Source organism: Oryctolagus cuniculus, chromosome 3, assembly GCF_051225735.1.
Source record: "Oryctolagus cuniculus isolate XC-2025 breed Fujian yellow rabbit chromosome 3, ASM5122573v1, whole genome shotgun sequence".
In the NCBI taxonomy this organism is placed as follows: Eukaryota; Metazoa; Chordata; class Mammalia; order Lagomorpha; family Leporidae; genus Oryctolagus; species Oryctolagus cuniculus.
Genome location: NC_142869.1, coordinates 113,508,731 through 113,532,986, shown reverse-complemented (window position 1 = coordinate 113,532,986; position 24,256 = coordinate 113,508,731). Strand labels below are relative to the sequence as shown.

General features: G+C 36.9%; 1 protein-coding gene across 4 annotated transcripts in view; it reads right to left on the bottom strand.

Annotated features, from left to right (window-relative positions):
* The window catches only part of DPP10 (dipeptidyl peptidase like 10), a 1,526,588-nt gene that overhangs the window by 35,208 nt on the left and 1,467,124 nt on the right, over positions 1–24,256 (bottom strand). For all 4 annotated transcript variants that reach the window (XM_051849637.3, XM_051849636.3, XM_051849638.3 and 1 more), the window contains exons 14-19: positions 15,923–16,014; positions 15,465–15,512; positions 10,296–10,417; positions 8,942–8,989; positions 521–619; positions 344–413 (exon numbers count right to left, since the gene is read on the bottom strand). In XM_051849637.3, the coding sequence (XP_051705597.1) occupies positions 344–413; positions 521–619; positions 8,942–8,989; positions 10,296–10,417; positions 15,465–15,512; positions 15,923–16,014 (479 nt within the window). The remainder of the gene's footprint in view (positions 1–343; positions 414–520; positions 620–8,941; positions 8,990–10,295; positions 10,418–15,464; positions 15,513–15,922; positions 16,015–24,256) is intronic.

Genomic DNA, 24,256 nt, shown 5'->3' with positions numbered 1-24,256 from the left:
TTTCCAATAATGCATGTTTCTTAAATGTCAAATAAACAGCTCATAAAGAACATAGGGCTTGGGCAAGTATTGAGCAGACATCCATAAACCACACTAGCTGGGGTTACTCTTTCTAATGGTAGCATACATTTCTATTTAGTAGGCAGAAAGCACACAATTTACCGATCTCGACACATATTTAGTGACAGATCCCATGAGCAATTCATGCAACTGACAGCTATCACAGTTAAATATTTACATAGGTTTTCTGTTGTTATTTCAATCAGAACACTGTCATGGGAGGCATATGAAAAATTATAAAATCTTTAGAATCATTTATTTCAAAAACAAGTAAAATACTTACATTATTAACAGAAGAGCATACTGGTTTCGGTCCATAAAATCTTTGGGAAAGGATAACTGTAAAGGAAGTTCTTTTAAAGAAAGAGCAAAATATTAAAGATGGGGAATCATTTACATGTACAATTATAACATGCAGAAAAAGTTTTTCTTGACTAACATAGCATGCACAAAGCTTTACCATAGTCGTCAATATGGAGGATTTTAATTTCTGACTTTACTATCTTCTTCCTCAGGATAGCTTCCTTCAGCACAGAATTACTTTCCAATATCAAATATTCTGTAAACCAAAACAAGAATGTAAATAGCTAACCCCCACGCATTAGTCAAGAATCAGTACAACACAGCAATTATATGATGGTTACAATTTGGCAAGCGCTGTGCTAGTTACTGATTAAACTGTCATTATTTATTTCCTAAATTATTGCCACATATTTCTAACTGGAATTTCTTCTTTGAGTCAAATTTTTTTTCATTTGCTCTCATACATGAAAATGAGCATTTATATTTTTAAACTCAAATGTGAGCATGTTACTATCCTGGTTCAGAATGTTTAGAGGAATAAAAAAGTATCTAGCACCAAATGAGACAAAATTCACAATATCTGGATTTCAATACAAAAATTCCAGATAAGAATAAAAATTAATCAATAGAAATAAGACAGAAATGACACAAAGATGATGTGATTCACAAATAAGGACATTCAAATAATGATTGAAACTATTGTTCAGGTGTCTAACAGGGCAGAAACAGCATGAACATGTTATACATTTTTAAATATACTATATACATTTGTGTGTATATATGTAAAATATATTTTACTATAAATATATTATATCTATGCATCTGTTTACATACTAAACTGTGAGACCTCCAATGCATAAACATATACATGTATATGTCTATTTCCATTTATGACTAATTTTTCTTATCCATGTCATGGAGCTTTCATTTTTGGAGAACATGTACATTTTTATTAGACATATCCTAGGTATTATATGACTTCTGATGCTATTTTATTATCTATAATTAAACCCTTTTTTACTTATTTAAAAGGCAATGAGAGAGACTCAAAGAGAGATCTAGTTGCTGCTTCATTTATCAAAAGCCTGCAATTACTTGAGCCATCACTTCCTGCCTCCCAGGGTGCCTATTAGTAAGAAGTTGGAATCACAAGCAGAGCTGGGACACAATCCCAGGCACTCCAACATGGGATGCTGCCAGCCCAAGCACCATCTTAACCTCATTGAGTCAAATGTGTGATCTTGATGCTATTTAACATGACATTTTGAAGTACTTTGTAATCTTGCATTATAGTTTATACAGTAATTTTTATAGTGATTTGTATTTGTAATCATGACAAAATCACTTATTCCTAATTGTTTATCTTATATGGTTTATTCCATAGACTCTTATTCTTTCTTCATTGTTTTTGGTTAGTAACATAATGCCTTCTGCTAAAAAAAAAGCAATTTCACAGCTAATATTAATGTTTCTTATTTGTTTTACTGATTCCTCTAAGACAATGTTTATGAAATTAAAAGTAAACATTTTTTTACCTTTCTCCCAATCCTGGGGAAAAGCATTAGACTCTCACTATCAAATATTATGTCAATTTGTGTACATTTGAAGATATCATTCACTGAGTTAAGAAATTTATGTTTTCTATTTCTATTTTGCTTAGTAATTTTATTAATGTATTCTTGTAGTTTGTCAACTTTATCCAATGTAATTTTTCTAAATCCATTGAGAATTCAGTGTAATATCATGAATTACATTGCCTGATTATTGAAGCAGTGTTGGCTTCCTTGGGTAAAACTCATGAGATTGTAACATACTATCCTTTGTATAAATGCCTACTTTTGAGTTTCTAATATTTTGTTTAGAAGTTTTGTATTTAAACACAAGAGAATTTGATCTTTATGTATTAAAAGACTTAGTTATTTGGGGCCTGTGTTTTGTCTAGTGTGTAAAACCACCACTTGCAATGCTGCCGTCTCATATGGATGCTGGTCTGTGCCCCAGCTGCTGCTCCACCTCTGACCCAATTGCCTACTTACAGACTGGGAACTGCATAGGAAAACGGACCAAGTATTTGGGCCCTGGCCAAACACTTGGGAGTCCTAAGTAAAGTTCCTGGCTCCTGGCTATTGCACTCATCAGAAGAGTGAATCAGCAAATAGGAGCTTGCAGGCTTTCTCTCTTTTTCTCTGTTTCTCTTTCTTTTTTTTTTTTTTTTTTTACGTTTATTTAATGAATATACGTTTCCAAAGTACGAATAATGGATTACTATGGCTTCCCCCCCATACCGTCCCTCCCACCCACAACCCTCCCCTTTCCCACTCCCTCTCCCCTTCCATTCACATCAAGATTCATTTTCGATTATCTTAATATACAGAAGATCAGCTTAGTATACATTAAGTAAGGATTTCAACAGTTTGCTCCCACACAGAAACATAAAGTGAAAAATAATAGATGATTTTTTTTAATGATGATGAAATCAGATCAGACCTATTGTCATGTTTAATCCCAGTGAGAGTCAAGTTGGGAGTTGATAGTTTCTTTTCTTTTCTTTCTTTTTTTTTTTTTTTTTTTTACAGAGGATCAGTTTAGTATGCATTAAGTAAAGATTTCAACAGTTTGCACCCCCATAGAAACACAAAGTGCAATATATTATTTGAGTACTCGTTATAGCATTAAATCTCAATGCACAGCACATTAAGGACAGAGATCCTACATGAGGAGTAAGTGCACAGTGACTCCTGTTGTTGACTTTACCAATTGACACTCCTGTCTATGGCATCAGTAATCTCCCTATGCTCCAGTCATGAGTTTCCAAGGCTATGGAAGCCCCTTGAGTTCTCCGACTCTTATCTTGTTTAGACAAGGTCATAGTCAAAGTGGAGGTTCTCTCCTCCCTTCAGAGAAAGGTACCTCCTTCTTTGAAGACCTGTTCTTTCCACTGAGATCTCACTCACAGAGATCTTTTGCCAGAGTGTCTTGGCTTTCCATGCCTGAAATACTCTCATGGGCTTTTCAGCCAGATCCGAGTGCCTTTAGGGCTGATTCTGAGGCCAGAGTGCTATTTAGGGCATCTGCCATTCTATGAGTCTGCTGAGTATCTCACTTCCCATGTTGGATCACTCTCCCCTTTATTTATTCTATCGGTTAGTGTTTCTCTTTCTTTCTCCACACCCATCTCCACTCCCTTTCTTTCACTCTCTGTATCTGTCTCTTCCTCTCTCTTTATCACTGTACCTTTCAAACAGACAAATCCAATGCCTGCAACAGCCAGGGTTGGCCAGGCTGAAGCCAGGAGTCTGCAACTTCAGTTGGATAGCAGGGGCCCAAGTGCTTGGACCATAGTGCTCTGTTTTCCCAGATGCATTAGCAGAGAACAACCTGGACTGGAGCCAGGGCTCCTATAATGGCTGACTGTATGTTAACCCACTGCACCACAATGGCAGCACTGTAGACAGTTTTTTGCCCTGGTAATATCTGTGTCAGAATTTGACATATGGTGAATGCTGGCATTACATTTTCTGAAAGTTTGTATAAGCTTTGCATTAATGATTGTTGTTAAAACTGTTCTGCTACTTTTACTTCTGTTACTTTTCACAGCCTTAAGTTCCTCTTCATTTTCTAATTTCTTGAGGTGATAGCTGAGATCAATGATTAAACAGTCCATTTCTTATGAAGCAATAATTTAGAGTTACAAATTTCTTTCCAATTGCAATTATGCCTATCTTTAAATGCTATTTTTCATTTTCTTTTGGCTGAAAATATTCTCTAATTAGTTTTAAAATTTCCTTTTTTGATCTATGTGTTATTCAGAAGTACAAGTCTGATGGAAAACATTCTCAAATTTTATCTTCTTGAAACTTAATTTTGCCTTTTGAAGGATATTTTCTTTCTAGGTTTAGAATATTTGGTTGGTTTGGTTTAATTTTTTTATCAGATAAAATATTTTGTTCTGTAATATTTTACTTTTTTGTCTGAGGATCAGTCTGCCTTGTTATTATCCATATAATGTGTGGAGGCAATGTGTGTTTTTATTTCTGAAGGTTTAGTATAGTTTTCCTTTATCATGAGGTTCCTATAATTTTCTTGTAATGCACATTAGCATGGTTTTCTTGGTTTTATCTTGCTTCAGATTTGTTGAACATTTAAAAAATACTTCCTTCGGTTTGAAAAAATTACTGGCCATTACTTTGTTAAATATTTTATGCAACCCCTGACAAATTTCTAAAAACAATTATAAATATGACAGGTGCAGATGTTGGGCTACTCTGTTTCTATTTCTTTTTTAAAGGTATATTTATTTATTTGAAAGGCAGAGTTACAGAGAGGCAGAAGAAGGGAGGGAGGGAAGAGACAGAGAGAGAGAGAGTCTTCCCATCCATTGGTTCACTCCCCAAATGGCCACAACAGCTGAAGCTGGGCCGGTCAGAAGCCAGGAGCCAGGAGCTTCCTCTAGGTCTCCCATGCAGGTGCAGGGGCCCAAGAACTTGAGCCATCCTCTATTGCTTCCCCAGGCCATAGCAGAGTGGATCGGAAGTGGAGCAGCCTGGTCTTGAACCGGCGCCCATACGAGATGCAGCCACTGCAGGTTGTGGCTTAACTTGCTATGCTACAGTGTCAGCTCCTCTATTTCTTTAATTCTTTCCTCTGTGTCAAGAAATATTCTGTTGATGATGTTTCAAGTTCACTGCTATTTTCTTTCACAGTTTCTAACCTTCTGTCTATATTTTCAAAATTTGTATTTCAAATATTTTATTTGAAGTTCACAAAATTCCATTATGAATTATATTCTATTTATTTCTTAATATATTAAGTTTTCTGACTTTTTAAAAATATATTTGTAACAAACAACTTATATTTTCAGTAGGTTCCATCATCTCTTTATTTTCTGAGTCTGTTCCTATTCACTGATTTTCCCCTAGTTATGAATCATATTTTCTTTTGTTTTTTAATAATTGATTTATGTATTTGAGAGGTAGAGTTACAGGCAGAGAGTGGGAGATAGAGAAAGGTCTTCCTTCCACTGGTTCACTCCCCAAATGACAGCAACAACGGGAGCTGAGCCAATCTGAAGCCAGGAGCCAGGAGCTTCTTCTGGGTCTCCCACATGGGTGCAGGGGCCCAAACAACTGGGCCATCTTAAATGGCTTTCTCAGGCCAAAGTAGAGAGCCAGATGGGAAGTGGAGCAGCTGGGACTTCAACCAGTGCCATATGGGATGATGGTACGGCAAGAAGAGGCTTAGCACACTATACCACGGCCCCGATCAGAAATGAGTCATATTCTCTACTTTCTTCCCATAGTTTGCAATTTCTTATTGAATGTGGACCATGATGATGTTTACATATTCAAATTCTTGATTTTTTGTGTTCTTTTACAAAATTTTGGAGTTTGTCCTAGCAGACGCTTAGATTACTTGCAAAGCAAACACTCTACACAACCAACAGAATGGGAAAAATATTTGCAAACTAGGCAACTGATAAAGGACTGATATCCAGGACCTATAAAGACTTCAGAACTTGACAACAACAACAACAAAATCCAGCTAAGAACTGGGCAAATGATATGAATAGGCATTTTTCAAAGGATAAATTACAAATGGTCTATAGACACATGAAAAATGCTAGTCATCAGAGAAATGAAAATAAAAATCACTGTGAGGTTTCTCCTCACAGCTTTGGTTATCATCCAAAAGTCAAAAAACAGTAAGTGCTGTCAAGAATCTGAGGGAAAATATCCTAATCCATTGTTGGTGGGGATATAAACCAGTGCAAACATCAGGGAAAACAGAACAGAGATTCCTCAGAGATCTAAAAAGAAATCTAACCTATGACACAGCTATTCCATTCCTGGGAGTATACATAATGAAATGAAATCAGCATATGAGTCATTTGAACCCCCATGTTTATTGCAGTTCTATTCACAATTGCTAAGATGTAGAATCAACCCATATGTCCATCAACTGATATATATGTATTTGTGCTACAAATACAGTATTCTATCCAGTCATAAAAAAGAATGAAATCCTGTCTTTTAAAACAAAGTGGGTATAACTGTAAAGCACTATGCTTAGTAAAATAAGCCAGTCCCCAAAAGACAAATATCATGTTTTCCCTTATGTATAATAGTTAATATAGAATACAAAACATATATATATATATATATATATATAGGAACAAAATGGGCATGTTGAGATTTGATATTACTTTCAGCCCTTGTTTATGCTTCTATGGAACTGTGGTCTTTCTATTTCTTACTTATTGAATAATATGGCTAGTGGTGGCTGGTGCCGCGGCTCACTAGGCTAATCCTCTGCCTTGCGGCGCCGGCACACCGGGTTCTAGTCCCGGTTGGGGAGCCGGATTCTTTCCCGGTTGCCCCTCTTCCAGTCCAGCTCTCTGCTGTGGCCTGGGAGTGCAGTGGAGGATGGCCCAAGTGCTTGGGCCCTGCACCCCATGGGAGAAGCACCTGGCTTCTGCTTTCGGATCTGCGTGGTGCGCCGGCTGCAGCGCACTGACCGCGGTGGCCATTGGAGGGTGAACCAACGGCAAAGGAAGACCTTTCTCTCTGTCTCTCTCTCACTGTCCACTCTGCCTGTCAAAAAAAAAATATATATGGCTAGTGGTTTTTTAAGCCTGTGATTACAGAGTGGATTGAAATTATAAGTTTGCATAAATGAGTAAAAAAAATAAAGTAAGAAAGGAGGGGGATTGAGGGAAGGAGATAAAGAGAAAGGAAAATATGATTATCCTCTTAGAGTTATTATAGTTATGAAATACTTGTAATGTTTGCTTTATATTAATATTTTTTTAAAAAATTCAGTTTATTTAAACACTAGCAAATTTCCAATGATACATTCTCACCTAATTTCAAATGTTTGTAGTGTGACTAATTAAGTTCTCTATTTTTCATCAAGGGTCACTAAAAGAACTGCCAAAAATTAACTTAATCATGGGAGACAAAATAATTATTCTGCATTTTAAAAAGCCAATGTCATTTGATACTTGAAATCTAAAAAGAGGATAATAAAGTATGCTAAAATTTTACCTTTATAATTCTACTACAGATGACTATTAAATAGGGCTTACTGTACCATAATGAATAATTGACTAATTTAAATATAACATGCTAGTGATTTTTCGCTGCTTCTTTATTATTTGAGTAGCAGAGACAATTAGAGATAGAGTTCTCATCCACTCTATGTCAAGAGAAAACTCAATTGCAAAAGTGTCACTGTATTGCAGTGCTTCTAAGTCATATTCTGTAGTCAGAATCTCTTATTAGATTTCAGGGCTCTTTCATTTATTAGTATGACTCTGGTCAGGTTATTAAACCTCTCTATGACTCAGTTTTCTCATCTATAAAAGGGAATATTAAAATTAACCATATCAGGTATATTTTGAAGATTAAATGAGTCTGAAAATATAAGCTTCATTATGAATTTATAGTAGCCTATATTAAATCACAAATGTGTCAGAGTAGTGATTAAGTAAATCCTTGAAAATGAAATTGTAAAGCAAAGATGTAAGAAAAGAAGGAGACAGGAAGACTATCTGGCCCTTTGTTTTTAAAGTATCTCATACATCTATGCACTTAGACACACTATGTTATTAACAGAAGACAATTTTTCCATGTAGAACAAGCCTGTGTCACACTGCGTGATAAAGTGCATTCTCAATCAATTAAAAAAATAACTGAATAGATGTGTTAATGAATAAAAGCATAAATGGTAAAATAAAGACTTTGGATGTCTGTAACAAAAAAGGTAGAAAACACATAAAATAATATAGCTTTCATATTTTCCCAAATGTCCATAAAAGTATCACTCTGGAGGAAAAATTTAAGTGAAACCCAGGAAATAATAAGCCAAAATGCTTACAGGCCAGTAGGCTGAAATATACTTACTCCATCAATCACTGTTAATTTGAATTACGAACAGAAAATACCCATTTCAAGCACTTAAGTCCCAGTCTCAGCTGTAACACAGATCAAACTACTTGCATTATTGTTTCTCTTTTATATATATATATATATACATATATATATATATGATTCAGCATATGTTATTTATGCAGCTTGGTTCATGACAAGACTTCCTTTGAAGACATGACTATGGAGTATGGCACCCAGAAACAAATAACGTAACATTTAAGACGGCCAGCGCCGCGGCTCACTAGGCTAATCCTCCGCCTTGCGGCGCCGGCACACCGGGTTCTAGTCCCAGTCGGGGCACCGGATTCTGTCCCGGTTGCCCCTCTTCCAGGCCAGCTCTCTGCTGTGGCCAGGGAGTGCAGTGGAGGATGGCCCAAGTGCTTGGGCCCTGCACCCCACAGGAGACCAGGAGAAACACCTGGCTCCTGCCATCGGATCAGCGTGGTGCACTGGCCACAGTGCGCTGGCCGCGGTGGCCATTGGAGGGTGAACCAATGGCAAAGGAAGACCTTTCTCTCTGTCTCTCTCTCTCACTGTCCACTCTGCCTGTCAAAAACAAAACAAAACAAAACAAAACAAAACAAAACAAAACAAAAAAAAACATTCAAGACAAAGTCAACCATAAGTAGCCTGTGTTCTCATGTACTTACTTGCTGGGTTGTCCGTACTATGCAGGCTGACCACTGGGACCCTTGGACCTAGATTCAAAAAAATATGTGTAATCATTTTTAAAGAAAATATATTTATTTTATTTGAAAGATAGAGTGATAAAGAAAGGGAAAGACCAAGTAATAGAGAAAGATTTTCCATCTGCCAGTTCACTTATCAAATGCCTACAATTCCAGTGCTAGTCTAGGCCAAAGCCAGGAGCCATGAAATACATCTAGGTCACCCATATAGTAGCAGGAACCCAAGAGCTTTTTCCATTATCTGTTGCATCTCAAGCACATTAGCAGGAATCTAGAATGGAAGCTCAAGTGTAGCCAGGACTTAAACCAGGCACTGCAATAGGCGATGTAGGCTCACAGTCGGTGGCTCAATTCACTGTGTTGTCACTTCTGCCTCTGTATAAACATTTTTAAGACCTTTCACACGTCATCTGGTAATCCAAGATCAAAATATAACAGTCGGCCAAGAAAGAAAGCAAACATGCATATTTGAAATATCTTATCCACATGATAAATAAAATTTGAAGGGTTATTTTATATTAATTTAAAAAGTATACTACCAGAATCATCAGTTATTTAAAATATACTAGTTAATTTATCATAACAATCACCCAGAAATTTCATTTCTCTAAGGAACCCTACCTACAATTGTAATGGTTCTTTTCCTGCTGCCATTAAACAAGTACTTTTTTTTTTCAATCACTTTATTTCAGATATCAAGGGAAAAAGGAAACCAAAAAAGAGCAAATGTTGGTGTATTTCTCACTGTGTCTTTATAAAGGAAGCCAACTGAAGTAATAGCACTCAACTCATCAAATTATAGGAGGGCCCATGAATTTTTTATCTGCAGGAAATACAGTGTCATGTTAAAGAGAAAATGATTTGTATGCCTACATCCTAGACTGCACAGTCATGCAAGTCTACAGCATACTGGTACAAGATAGAAGAAGTCATAGGGGTGAATGTAATTGTTCTGAATCGAAGAAGGTAGAAGAAGAATTCAATTCCCATTCTTCCGAAATCCCTTAACAATTAAGCTATTGTTTCAGTAAATCTATTGCTTTTCCTAAAGACCAGGTAAATTAGTTTATTATTATGACATGGTTCTGATGATATAAATGTTTATTGATTTTTAAGTGCCCATGTTCAAATACCCCTTACTGACTGTGTATGCGTAATGACTAATCCCCAGTTTCTATTTCTAAATGAAAAACATGAACAAATGTAGGCATCTCAGTAAATCTATTTTATATAATATTTTAAGTTTACTGATGACAGTAATAAGTACTGACCAATATAATGTATAAAGAAAATCTGAAATCATACAGAAGCTTACCTTCACAGAGTAATAAGAAATGTTGATTCATGGGGCTAAAACTGGCATCAAAATATGTGCACTGGTCTTTCATAAAATTACATGAAATGCATTGGCGATTCAATAGGCCTTCAGTAGAAGCACTAGGGAAGAAAATAAAAGTGAGAAATTCTACTTCTGTGTGGCAGCCCTATCTAAATACATTACAGCATAAGCAGGAGATTTGTATCAATGCTTGCAGAGGGGTTTCTTGTAAATCATGCCTCACCACAGACAAGCAAAGTCAACTTCCACTATTAATATTAAGATATACACACTTTTCTCCTCTGCAATAAAACTATACCTGTGTATACCTTTTGTATATGATGTGTATGCATGATTGGATAGATATAAAAAAAACTCATTTCCATGAGTCTCAATATTAATGTATTATTATCTGCATTTTCTTTATAGGTATTTTGGTATAAAGTCTTAAAGGGAATTGCCCAAAGATGCCAGAATAAAGAAACGACCAATAAATATTAGTCCAAAGGATGAATAAATATTTCCTCACATACACAAAATTCAAGCTCATGGTAGTTTAAATTCAGTAACGCTGAGTGAAATAAGCCACAACAGAAAGACAAATAACGCATATTTGTATATGTGGGAGCTAAATTTTTTTTTTTTTTTTGGACAGGCAGAGTGGACAATGAGAGAGAGAGACAGAGAGAAAGGTCTTCCTTTGCCGTTGGTTCACCCTCCAATGGCCACCGCGGCCGGCGCACTGTGGCCAGTGCACCGCGCTATCTGATGGCAAGAGCCAGGTACTTATCCTGGTCTCCCGTGGGGTGCAGGGCCCAAGCACTTGGGCCATCCTCCACTGCACTCCCAAGCCACAGCAGAGAGCTGGCCTGGAAGAGGAGCAACCGGGACAGAATCCGGCACCCCGACGGGAACTAGAACCTGGTGTGCCGGCGCCACAAGACGGAGGATTAGCCCAGTGAGCCGCGGCGCCGGCCTGGGAGCTAAAATTTAAAAAAAAATTTCAATATGAACTGAACACAGAATGTTGACTACTTGAGCCTGGGAGGATTGGGAGAGATAAAAAAGAGAAAAAAGAGTTTGGATTTACAAAAAATAGGGGAAGCCTGTGTGGCTCATTTATCTGGCAAATATACTAATATGAGATATTGATGGGGACGTAGAGTGAGCAGTATGTCAAGACTCATTATATTACTATCTCACAAATTTGTGATTTTTTTTTTTTTGACAGGTAGGTTTTTAGACAGTGAGAGAGAGAGACAGAGAGAAAGGTCTTCCTTCCATTGGTTCACCCCCTAAATGGCCTCTATGGCCGGCACTGTGCCAAGCCAAAGCCAGGAGCCCGGTGCTTCCTCCTGGTCTCCCATGCAGGTGCAGGAGCCCAAGCACTTGGGCCATCTTTCACTGCCTTCCCGGGCCACAACAGAGAGCTGGACTGGAAGAAGAACAACCCCATATGGGATGCCGGCACCGCAGGTGGAGGATTAACCAAGTGAGCCATGGTGCCAGCCCCAAATTTGTGTTTTGAAAATTTTAAATTAATAATAAAAATGAAAGAATATCTGAAATTAAAAAAAAAAAACAGAAGTAGATATCAGTGCCAGCATTTCCCTCTTCAAATACTGGCACTGAAACTCTTCATGAAAAAGAATTATTTTGTATAATAGTACATATAATGCTAAATAGTTTGATACATTGAGGAGGTAAAGAGAAAAATGATCATCATCTTTGTTTTATGGTAATAATGCTTAACGATGAATGGATGAAGATATTCATCCATGGTTAAACTTCCTATGTTTATATCATAAATTTCATAGGTTCATATCATAAATTTCACATGTTTGAGATACTGATAACATAAATATATTTAATTGCAAAATTACCCAGGCCAATGGATGAAAACAATGTGGATTATACATTAAACACACACAAAAAAAACTATTGAACAAAATATTCTCTATTCAGTTTGGAATAAAATGATTTATGCTCTATATTAACAAATGAATAACAGTCTTGTTAATTTTGATGTGCTATATGTTGCAGGTGTAGGGACGGAAACTTGGGGCTTAACACAGGTACTAGAAATACACTATGGGCCAGCACTGTGATGCAGCAGGTTAAAGCCCTGGCCTGAAGTGCTGGCACCCCATATGGGCTCCGGTTCTGGTCCTGGATGCTCCACTTCCAATCCAGCTCTCTGCTGTGGCCTGAAAAAGTAGTAGAATATGTCCCAAGTCCTTGGGCCCTGTACCAGCATGGGAGACCCTGAAAAAGCTCCTGGCTCCTGGCTTCGGATTGGCAGAACTCTGGCCATTTTGGCCATCTGGGGAGTGAACCAGCAGATGGAAGACCTCTCTCTCTGTCTCTACCTCTTTCTGTAACTCTGTCTTTCAAATAAATAAATCATAAAAAAACCCTAAGCAATTAAGATTTAGCATTAATTATTTTTTACAAGGTGAATTTCATCTCTGAACTACTGTGAGTTGATCAGGATTCAAATTTTCCTTTACTGGCCAAGGCAAATAATACATATGAGGGTACTTCCAAAGCTCTTAGAAAATGAAATAGAATGGGAAATTTATTTTGGTGCAAAATTTTTAAAAGTCATGCACATGAGCAATCTTAGAAATCAATCCAGTTGTACCCAATTATTCACTGACTTACTAGTGTTTAAAACTGTTCTCTTCACTCTTCCACAAAGCACTCAATTGCATGTTCCCTACAGATTTATGTGTTATTTCCCCATTTCTTAGATTATAAAAATAAAAAATAAAAAATGTGAAATAAAAAATGCAAATTTTGAGGCCAGAAATATGTGACCCTGGATATGGTAACAATTCTGATTCTACAGGGTTATCTAAAGCCATATATTAAATCAGCCAATGATCATTTTTATAGCTTGCACAAGACATTGATTGAGTTTCCCAGGCCAAATACTAACATTATCTTACAGTCAGGCCAACTGGCATTTGATGAGGTATTTAAGGGAAAATTTATTGGTACTACATTTTCTTTATAATGCTGTCGGCTACACTAGTACAGGTCATAGATATATTGACTGTTCTGCCTCAGTCACTAGAGAGATAAGACAAGCTCACAAATCTAGGAAGTCATTGGGATTCAAGTCACATTTTAGACTAATAAGTGGAAGAGAGATTGAGGCAGTTCCATTTGCTGAACTTGACTAAGTCTAATCTTTTGACATGGTCATTCCTCTAAGAGTTTTATTCAATGAGAGTAATGAAACACTGATCAAGATTTTCTACATGTGTAAAATATTGCTCATGGCTTTTAGTATCAATCATAAAATAGATTTCAGGAAAGATAAGCTACAGATCACCAGAAAGAAAAAGTGGTCAGTTCTTTGTTCCATACCCCTAAACCAAAATTCAGATCAGATTTCTAAATAAAAAGCTTTTATTCCTTTAGACGTCATTAGGACTGCGTAAATGAATCCCAGGAAATTCAACAGAAAAAAAAATCTAAGCAAAAAAAATAATAATTGGGATAGATAGTAAATAGAGGGGCTTTCTTTAAATAAAAGCAAACAGTGTAGGCTTGTGTTTGCTGTGTCTTAAAAGTTGCCACTTGGGACACCTTCATCTCATTTTGGAGTCCAGCCCAGCTTCTGATCCCTACTTTCCTGCTAATGCACATTCCGGGAGATACCACATGATGGCTCAAAATAGTTGGGTCCCTGCCAGCCATGGGGTAGACCTAGATTGAGCTCCTGTCTCTTAACTTCAACCTGACCCAGTCTAAGCAGCTGCAAGCATCAGGACAGTGAATCAGAGGGTGGGAGCTGTCTGTCTGTCTCTGTCTTTTATGTTTCCAGTATTAAAAAAAAAAAAAAGTGGAGAAAAAAGGAAACCACCAAAATAAGAGTGTGGGCCGGTGCTGTGGCTCACTAGGCTAATCCTCCACCTTGCGGCGCCGGCACACCAGGTTCTAGTCCTGGTTGGGGCACTGGATTCTGTCCCGGTTGCTCCTCTTCCAGGCCAGCTCTCTGCTGTGGCCAGGGAGTGCAGTGGAGGATGGCCCAAGTGCTTGGGCCCTGCACCCCATGGGAGACCAGGAGGAAGCACCTGGCTCCTGGCTTCGGATCAGCGTGGTGCACTGGCTGCAGCGCGCCGGCCGCGGTGGCCACTGGAGGGTGAACCAATGGCAAAAGGAAGACCTTTCTCTCTGTCTCTCTCTCTCTCACTGTCCACTCTGCCTGAAAAAAAAAAAAAAAAAAGAGTGTGTGAAAGAATTAGGAGAAATAAGGGTATGTAAAACTTTTTTTTTTTTTTTTTTACTTGCAAAGGGAAGTTTGGCCTACATTGTAGAATCAGTGGCAACACATCTTCAAACATGTTGAATTTCCAATGAGAATATGCCATGGCAGTTTTGACAATTTGAAACAAAATCTGTGACATGAAAATTAGAAAGTGTATATAAAGTCTAGAATTAATAGGTTGCTTGCCAGCCAGAAATAAAAGTTATTCTTGTGAGATCCTGATAAAGCTTTCTACATGAAATTTTTTTCATACTAAATAGGTATAATTTTAAGGCTCTTGCATGACTATAGCTTTACATTTGGGAAAATGGGCAGATATACATATTCACTCACACATGCTTTATTTTAGTAAGCAGTGAGCTCTCCTGACATAAATAAGGATATATCCTCCATTAACAATCTCATTGGGTTTTACAAACCATGGTAAAGAAATGGAAAGTTTCCTCTGATCCACTCTACTAAGCTTCCTCGACACTATTATGCTGTTCAGGAATAACTAATGCACATGATACATTCAAGCACTGAAAATTCAAAATGAGACATAACAGAAGAAAGGCACTGGGGAAAACATGTAAATGCCTTTGATGTGGGAGTTGAGAGAAAAAGCCATTTTCAAAAGATATTTTGAAACTCTATACTCGGGTGTAGAAAAAAAAAATCAGGAATAAAACAACAGGAGGAGGGTGATCTCCATCCAGGAAACAGAACTCCAGCCTCACAGTGGGCCACAGTCAAAAGACAGAAAAGAGTGTAAGGTTTTGTCATACACAGTTGGCAGTCTCTTGGCTTGGCTGAAATTGGCACTACAGATCTTCACATCCCCCCCTTGAGCTATAGATGACCACGGGGAACTTGATCTGTAGCAGCAGATCCTGCCCCCTGCTTACCTGTACAACTGCCTCCCTCTAGGAGAAGATTCTGTGCTCAAGAAGTAACTGTCCGGGGGAGGGGAAAAACAACAACAACAACAACAAAAACAAAAGCATTAGATAGCGATGTATTTTGTCACCCTGAGTTTCCACTTGAATTTTCAAAACTGTCAAGAAACAGGAAAGAGATGCTTCGTGATTATCCACTGAGTATGGTTTTTTTTCTTTTATCAGAGCATCACCTTTCTCACAACCTTTCCCAATTTCTGAGTGTTGAGTACGCATGTACACTGTGTATGTGTCTCTGAAACTTGTCTCTGTGTGAAGTAAAGACAATGTCTTCAAAGGAAAGGTTATTTATGTAACTGGCTTGCTGTAACTAGGGCTATGGGAAGCAAAAACATAATCTTGTGGAAAAGATCATATTTGACAGCCCTGTCTGGCTTCCAGCTTGACTAGAGAAACAAAACACTCACATTTTCTGCGTATTTTCATCATATGCCAAGATCTTTATCACTTCCCAGTTTCCTGATGTCAGATGCCGCACAGTAATTTGTTCACTTTTGCTCTGCAAAGAAATAGAAAATATTGATTTTCTTTTTATTTAAACAGCATCTTCCTGATAAACACAAAACTACCAACTGGGTTACTTGTAGTACTTTAATTCTCAGCTGACATTCCATTTTCTATTTAAATATAAAGGATGCACACACACATTCTTATAAACAGAGACCTAGGCAGGATGGTGCCTTTATTCTGTGCCACTGGAAACAATCAATTAACTGATTCCCAACGCTGCATTGATTTAATCATGTGCACATTTGCTGGTCTGGGTAACATGCAGGGATATATCTTCAGGGTATGTCCTTCCATAAGGGGAGTATCATTTTGCACATAGACCAGCATGCATAAGATGCGTAAGAGTGCCTGTTTTCCAACAGATATGTTACAGAACGTGTTGTTCAATGTTTAAATTTTTGCCAACCTGGTACATGACAAATACTGTTGTTGCGTTGATGGACACTACAGTGTGCCAATCAGCACTTCCTACTGGAAGGAAGAACCTACTCTGCTTGTGGCTAAAAGTGTTCCTGGAAAAGGATAATCAGCTGCCGGTCTTTGGGGATTGTTTGGTGCCTTGCACTGAATGTTTGTGTTCTTCCTTGCACTCCTAAAAATTCGTACTTTGAAACCCTGATCCTGAATTTGGCGGTTTTGGAGCAGACACCTTTTGAAAGCAATTAAGTCTTGAAGGTAGAGCCCGCATAATAGGATTAGTCCTCTTCTAAGAAGAGATGAGACCTTGTCTCTCCCTCTCCCTCTCCCCTTCTCTCTCCTTCTCTCTCTCCCTCTCCTTCTCTCTCTTTCTCTCTCTCTCTCTCCCTTTCCTCTATCTCCCTCTGTCCTTCTCTCCCTATCCCTCTCTCTCTCTCTCATGTGAGGATACTGCAAGAGGCCCATCATCTGAAAACGAGAATTGTCACCAGGAAACAAATTGCATTTTGATCTTGCATTTCCCTCCTCAGAATTGTGAGAAGTAGATGCCTGCTGCTCTATGGTATTTGTATGTATGGTATTTGTCAAACCAGCTGACTGAAATACCTAGAAGGAGAAAGCTGTCTTCATCCAAGATCACCCCTCTTTTTAAGGGCAGCCCCCAACTAAAGACATTCTGATCAATACAGAAGAACAGCTCTCCTGACCATCTGAAGGAACTTCCTGGGCCAGAACTCTCGGAGGGGGAAATGACTTCAATCACATAGCACCACAGTGCAAATTCTTCTCGCACACTCTTGCTTCTTTCCCCTCCTTTCCAACATTTTTTTGCAAAAACTGACCTGCAGGTAAATCATTACTTCACAGTTTGTTTGCTTTCTGTAGAACCTAACTTGTGATAGGTTTGCTGGTATAACTTCATTTTGCTTTTGTATTAGAAGAAAAATTTAATATATATTATAGAAACATAAAATATTTTATAAGTTGTAATATATTTTATAAGCATATATATAAATGAGTTTTATGTATTCATATCCATTTATATGAAATTTAGGTGGTTTTAAATCCCACTTTATAACTTTATATTGACACTGTTTATGGCATTATTTTTCACAAAAAAGTTTTTTTATCTTTATTTAATATAATTTATCAATATAATTTTATGTTTCTTCTGAGATTGGACGCAAACTTAAAGACTACTTATAAAAGACTATAAATACTTGAGTAATATTCTCATAGTAAGTATATGATTTTATTTTTTAGTGAGAACTCTGATCATTTTAGAGTTTGGAGCAAATATTATTTTTCCCTAAAGGATATTCAGTTTTCTCAAACTGTTTTATAAAAAGTTTATTTTTCACAGTCATATAAGATGCTAACTTTTTTATATGTTAAATTTTCATATGTACTTGAGTATATTTAATTTTTCAGGAATTTTTCATGCACTAGATTTCTAGAGTCATAGCAAATTCATGATAATGTTACAACACATTCTCATCAATTCTCATGTTAATGTGATATCAATACAAAGAGAACACGTTCAATCTAGTTAATAGGTATAATACTGAAGAGTTAAAATTGTATATGTGCGGGTGTAAAAAGTTAAACTTAAGCTTACAGGTTTGGGCCTTCCTGGTGCAGCTGTGAAAATAAGACAGAGTAAAGTAGCACCTTGACAGTAGGGACTCCATTTTGGAGCCCTTGAGACTGCATTCTGGGAAAGCTACCCCCCACCCCCCACCGTGAGACTCTGGTCTAAAACTATGTTCTCAAATAGTCGGACAATAGCAGTGCACTACATCACCCTTGGCAACGCACAAAAACCCCCTAGCATGATTGCTCAAGCTTAAAAGTAGAAAGGTTGCACCTGGGTTACCTCGGCTAATAATGAAGATGTGATTTGTCTATGTCTTAAGATCATAATTGCTGATTGTAAGATTTTAGCAACCGCTGAGCAACCGTGTATTCTCTCCCTCCTCCCGATTTTGCGGTTTTTGCCTTTATAAACCCTATGCTGTAGTTCCTCACGGCTCCTCTGTCCTTGTCAGAGGGCCCCAACATGTTGGATCAATAAATTTAACCCTTTGCTGGTTGCATGAGAGAAAAAATCTCTTGGAGTCGTTCCTCGGGCGGTGGGCTTTTTTTAGACCCTAACAATACTAAGAAAATAGCAATACTTTTTCTTCCTCCCTCTTTCTCCACCCCCTTTCTTAATTTTTTAGATAAACATTTTAACTTTACATTATGGTCGAAGGATTAATGCTTCTAAATAAAGAATCCCACAAGTAAAAATGAAAGACCATACTTCACCAGGAAAACAGTAAAGGGCTACTGGTAATAGTCAAATGAAAAGATGTCTATTTTTGTATCTATTCTGTATTTTCTATGCTGTTACATTAGTCTCCAAATACCACACATTTTATAGATTTTTAACATCTTTATTAGATATCATTTCTACTAAGATCTGTTATTTCTCATTCGTTGTCTCAGAATCTCTCTCAGTATTAGTATTATTTGATTTTTCAAAGTGAACCTAACATTAAAGTATCCAGTTCAAGAAAATTGAAAATTTGGAACTTTCCAGTAAGATAATATAAAGATTATAGTGAATAGTATTTTAACCAGGATCAAGAAGTATTGTTGCGTCACAGGTATTTAAGCCAACCCTTGTGATGCCAGCATCCCCTATCAGAGTGCTGGTTTGAGTCCACTTCTGATCCAGCTCCCTGTTAATGTGCCTGGGAAAGCATTAGATGATGGTCCAGATACTTGCATCACTGCCACTCATCTACATCAGTTGGAGTTCCAGGCTCCTGGTTTGACCTGGTTCAGACATGGCTGTTGAAGCCATTTGGGGAGAGAACCAGTGGATGAAAGACCCCCCCACACTGCCACCTTTCAGATAAATAAACCAATAATCAGGAACAAGGATACCTTCTCATTTGTTCAATCCCACTTGAATGTCTTCCAGAAATGTTTTAAAGGCATAAAGTTTCATACATTTTTATATATATTCAACTTCATGGTTACTATCAAATATTTTATACATTATAATCATAACAAGGACATCATGCATTATAGCCTCTAGTTGATGTTGTTTGCATATAATATAGCTGTCGATTTCTGATTGCTAAATATCTACCTGCTTGTCTCACTGTATACTTTTCCAGCTTCTTATAATTGGCTGTTCTCCTTGCTGAATTTAAATTGACTAATACCTCTGTCACAATATTATAAGATAGCAGAAATAGCAGGCATCTTTCTTTGTCCTTGACCTTAATAGATATGATGTTGATATTCGTTAAGATACTGGCTTTTGGACTGAGGCATGCATGTTTTATCATGTTAAAAGTTATCTACCACATCTTATATTTTTAACTCATTAAGACCATGAATTGGTATTCATTTTTGAAAAGGGCTTTATGGAAAAGAAAATTTGTGCTGTAGAACAATTTATATTGTATTTGGAGTGCCTTGTTTTATCTGTATTTTTCCAATTAATAAACATATAATCCTGCAGAACACTCTGATTTATTAAAATGTCTCATGTTTTCTACTGGCCATTTAATCTGTAAAATTTTGTTTTTTCACTGCTTTTCCTTTCAGGATTTAATGATTTTATTGGCACTTTGCTCCCAAAGAACTAGCATAATTTTTTATTTATTAGTTGTATATATTTTTCTTTTTATATATAAACTTAATCTTGCATCAAACTTATTCCTATTTTTCTTCTTTATATTGTCTGTTTTTGATTTGAGAATTCCACTCATTAAATTTTGTCCTTTCATTTTTATTTTTATCATTTTTAGAGCTATGAGTTTTTTTCTGATCAAATCCTAAGATAAAGTATTATTGTTTTTTCTATTACATGTATTACTATTACTATTTTATTGAATTTCCAGTTTTGTGGGCTGGCCCTGTGTCATAGTAGGCTAAGCCTCCACCTGCGATGCTGGCATCCCATATGGGTGTCAATTTTTATCCTGGTTGCTCATCTTTCAATCCAGCACTCTGCTTAGGGCCTCAGAAAGCAGGAGAATATGGCCCAAGTGCTTGGCCCCCTACACCCACATGAGAAACTCAGAAGTTACTGGCTTCTGGCTTTGAATTGACCCAGCTCTGGCCAGTGCTGCCATTTTGTGAGTGAATCAGTGGATAGAAGACATTTCTCTCTCTCCTTCTCTGTAACTCTGTCAAGTACATAAATAAAATATTTTTTAAAAATTCCAGTTTTGCTTTAAATTCACCAAAGAATTATTTAGGAATAAGAATTTGTTTTTCAAAAATTCTGGGACAGGAATTGTTGTGCCTCAGGTTAAGTTGATGCTTGGGACTCTTGTATCCCACATTTGAGTACCTACCAGTTTAAGTCCTGGCTGATCTGCTTCTGATACAGCTTCCTGCTAGTGCATGCTGGGAGGCAGTGGATGATGATTTAATAACTGTGATCTTGCCATCCACATAGGATACTCTGATGGAGCTGCTGGCATTTGGGGAGTGAACTGTGAACTAATGGTTGCAAAATTCTGTTTTTTTTTTTTTTTTCTTTGCACACATTTTTCCTTGCACTACATAGTCTATTACTTTTTTTTTTTTTAATATTTTTTTGAAAGTCAGAATCACAGAGAGAGAGGAAGAGATGCAAACAGAGACAGAGAAGTATCTTCTGTCACCAAGTGGCTACAATGGCTAGGGCTGAGCGAAACCAAAACCAGGAATTTCATCCAAGTCTCCCATATGCATGCAGGGGCACAAATACTTGAGTCATTTTCTTCTGCTTTTCCCAGGCCATGGATGGGAAGTGGAGCAGTGGAGACATGAACTGCCACCCATACAGGATGCTGATGCCACAGGCAACAGCTTTGCTCACTACATATCAATGTCAGCTCCTATTGCTTATTCTTAAAGACAGTGCTTTGGACCCCCAGATGTGTATGATCAACAATATGTATATAACTTCTTTATGCTAACTACTCTGTTTAATGTTTGTTGCCTTTGTTTATTTGGTGAGAAAAATATAAATGCAAACACAAAACTCAATTTATGACATTTGAGAGCGGCACAACTCAAAGGCAAAGATGGAGTTCTAAACTTAGATATTATGTTGCCAACTTTCTGTAAGATAATCATCAATGACATAGATTTCCTTATTCATTTATAGGCTGAGCTTTGAATGAGCCAAGGACAGCACACTAAAATTTCAATGCTTTAATGCATCTTAGATGACAAATATAAAATGGAAAAAAAATCTCAAAACACTAAAAATGTAACTATATTTTCCCAATATTTAGAAATATTTGGAGATACTTTTAGTCCACAGATTTCTAGGCAGATTGTTTTCTATTTTTCAAGGTATGTGTGGATTTTTCCCAATTTTGTATGTTTTTTTTTAACTTTTATTTCATAAATATAAATTTCCGAAGTACAACTTTTGGTTATAGTGGCTTTTTCCCCCACAACCACCCTCCCACCCACAACCATCCCATCTCCCACTCCCTCTCTCATCCTATTCTTCATCAAGATTCATTTTCAATTATCTATATACAGAAGATCAATTTAGTATATACTAAGTAAAGATTTCAACAGTTTGCACGTGTGGATTTTTTTTTTTTTTTATTTTGGACAGACAGAGTGGACAGTGAGAGAGAGAGAGAGAGAGAAAGGTCTTCCTTTTCCGTTGGTTCACCTGCCAATGGCCGCTGTGGCCAGCACACAGCGCTGATCTGAAGCCAGGAGCCAGGTGCTTATCCTGGTCTCCCATGGGGTGCAGGGCCCAAGGACTTGGGCCATCCTCCACTGCACTCCCGGACCACAGCAGAGAGCTGGACTGGAAGAGGAGCAACCGGGACAGAATCCGGTGCCCAGACCGGGACTAGAACCCGGTGTGCCAGCGCCGCAGGCGGAAGATTAGCCTATTGAGCTGCGGCGCCGGCCACATGTGGATGTTTTAAAGACAGAATAGCTACTTGAAAATGATCATGGACAACAATCCAACGCTTTGAAAATTGCACAGTGTGCATAAAAATAAAATTCTATACTATTCAATTCACAGATCCATTACTTCAAAATAGTATGCCTCTAAGTGTTGGAGCAAAAGAACTTGTCGGGAGCTGTAAGAACACCATCATATCCTTTTGATTTTATTTCAAATACTTGTAATCACCTTGTTTGCTTTATACCTAAAAGGACAAAGATAATCTAGGGAAAAGTTGAACCCATGTTTCATATATAATAGCATAAAATCAGTTTCCTATAATACATATTAGAATATTTTATATCATAACAGTAGGTACATTTATTTTGAACTGGACTTAAGGTAAATAATGCAAAACCAGACCATAGTAGATTACTATACTGTAAGTGAAAAAAATGAAATATCAAGGGGCTTCCTGTTTGTCCAGTAGGATATATGTAATACAGATAGGTTTACAAACACCTTGGGAGAAATACAATCACAGTAAAGGTAATTTAACACAGCGAAAAAAATAACAATTTTTGCTTCACAGTAACATTTCATTCTTTGCATCTACAATCTCTACTATTAACTTTGTAGAATAGAATCACCAAATATGAATATAAAATCTATTACATTTTTGATAAGGCAACATAGCTAGATACATTAGACTGAATTCACACTTCAACTTTTAGAATGAAAAGCAATAAAACTAGTGCTCTCATTTTTTAAAGAGGGCTAAGTATAGAATAAAGGCTTTTTATTTGAGACAATAGACATCAGATACCTCTCTTTCAGTGGGTAGAGATTTTATCCTACATAGAGAAATTAAATATTAATTTCATGTTTCTATTTGTAATTGGTTGCAGTAAGCATTTAAGTGGGCATATGCTTTTTACCTGATTACACATGGATTTTTCAAATTTATCATTGAATTCTGCTCAACTTTCACTGCTTCCAAATAAGGAAAATGTTTTAGTGATTAAAGTAGCATGCTTTCATTGACTGTTCATCACATGAGATGGGCCAATTGTTTTCAGACAATGTCCTAATCAGATACAGCAGTGAAACGTAATGAAAAAAAAATGTTATTGGGTTGATTAGGTGATAGAATTGTGGATTGGGGACATGCTATTATCTACAGTATTTGTAATGAATAGTGGCACTTAAAATTGTTCCAAGTGAAATCATCAGCTCTCATGGGCAAAACCCCATGTTGCTGAATAGAGAAAGTACATGGATTCACCAACATATAATTTTCCATTTAACACAATTTTAAAAGATGACAGGGCAATTGCTTACACCCATGAATCTGAGCCACTTAACATAACGGACCCTCCATTTACCTCCTATTTGAGAGAAAAAGGTGTCATGTCTTTGAAATGATAATAATAATAAATAACTTTCTCTTTAACTACAGATGCCGCAGGTGCAGAGATGGGAATCAGAACTTCAAGATCTACATACATAACAAAGGGAAGGAAAGAATATCTATATGATCAAAAAAGATGGTCTGAGGTAAAAGAATTTTTGCATCTATGTGTGATTTAGGAAGTGCATAAAGTACAATTAACATACATAAACCATACACTATTCAGAAAAATAAGTATTTTAGCTATATAAATTTTCAGAAGAGGCATACATTTAAAAATACTGCTTTTAATAGGACATTTGAATATGGAGAAAATGTTCACATATTCTGTTTTCACATATTCATACTGAAAGTATCTGGAAATACATATCTAAGGGCTTAGAAATATTTTGCTTTTGATTCAAGGATTCCAGTTCTGCTAATTATTACTAAACAAATAATTCATACTAAATAAGCTGTATCTACAGTATAACATCTGACTATAACAAA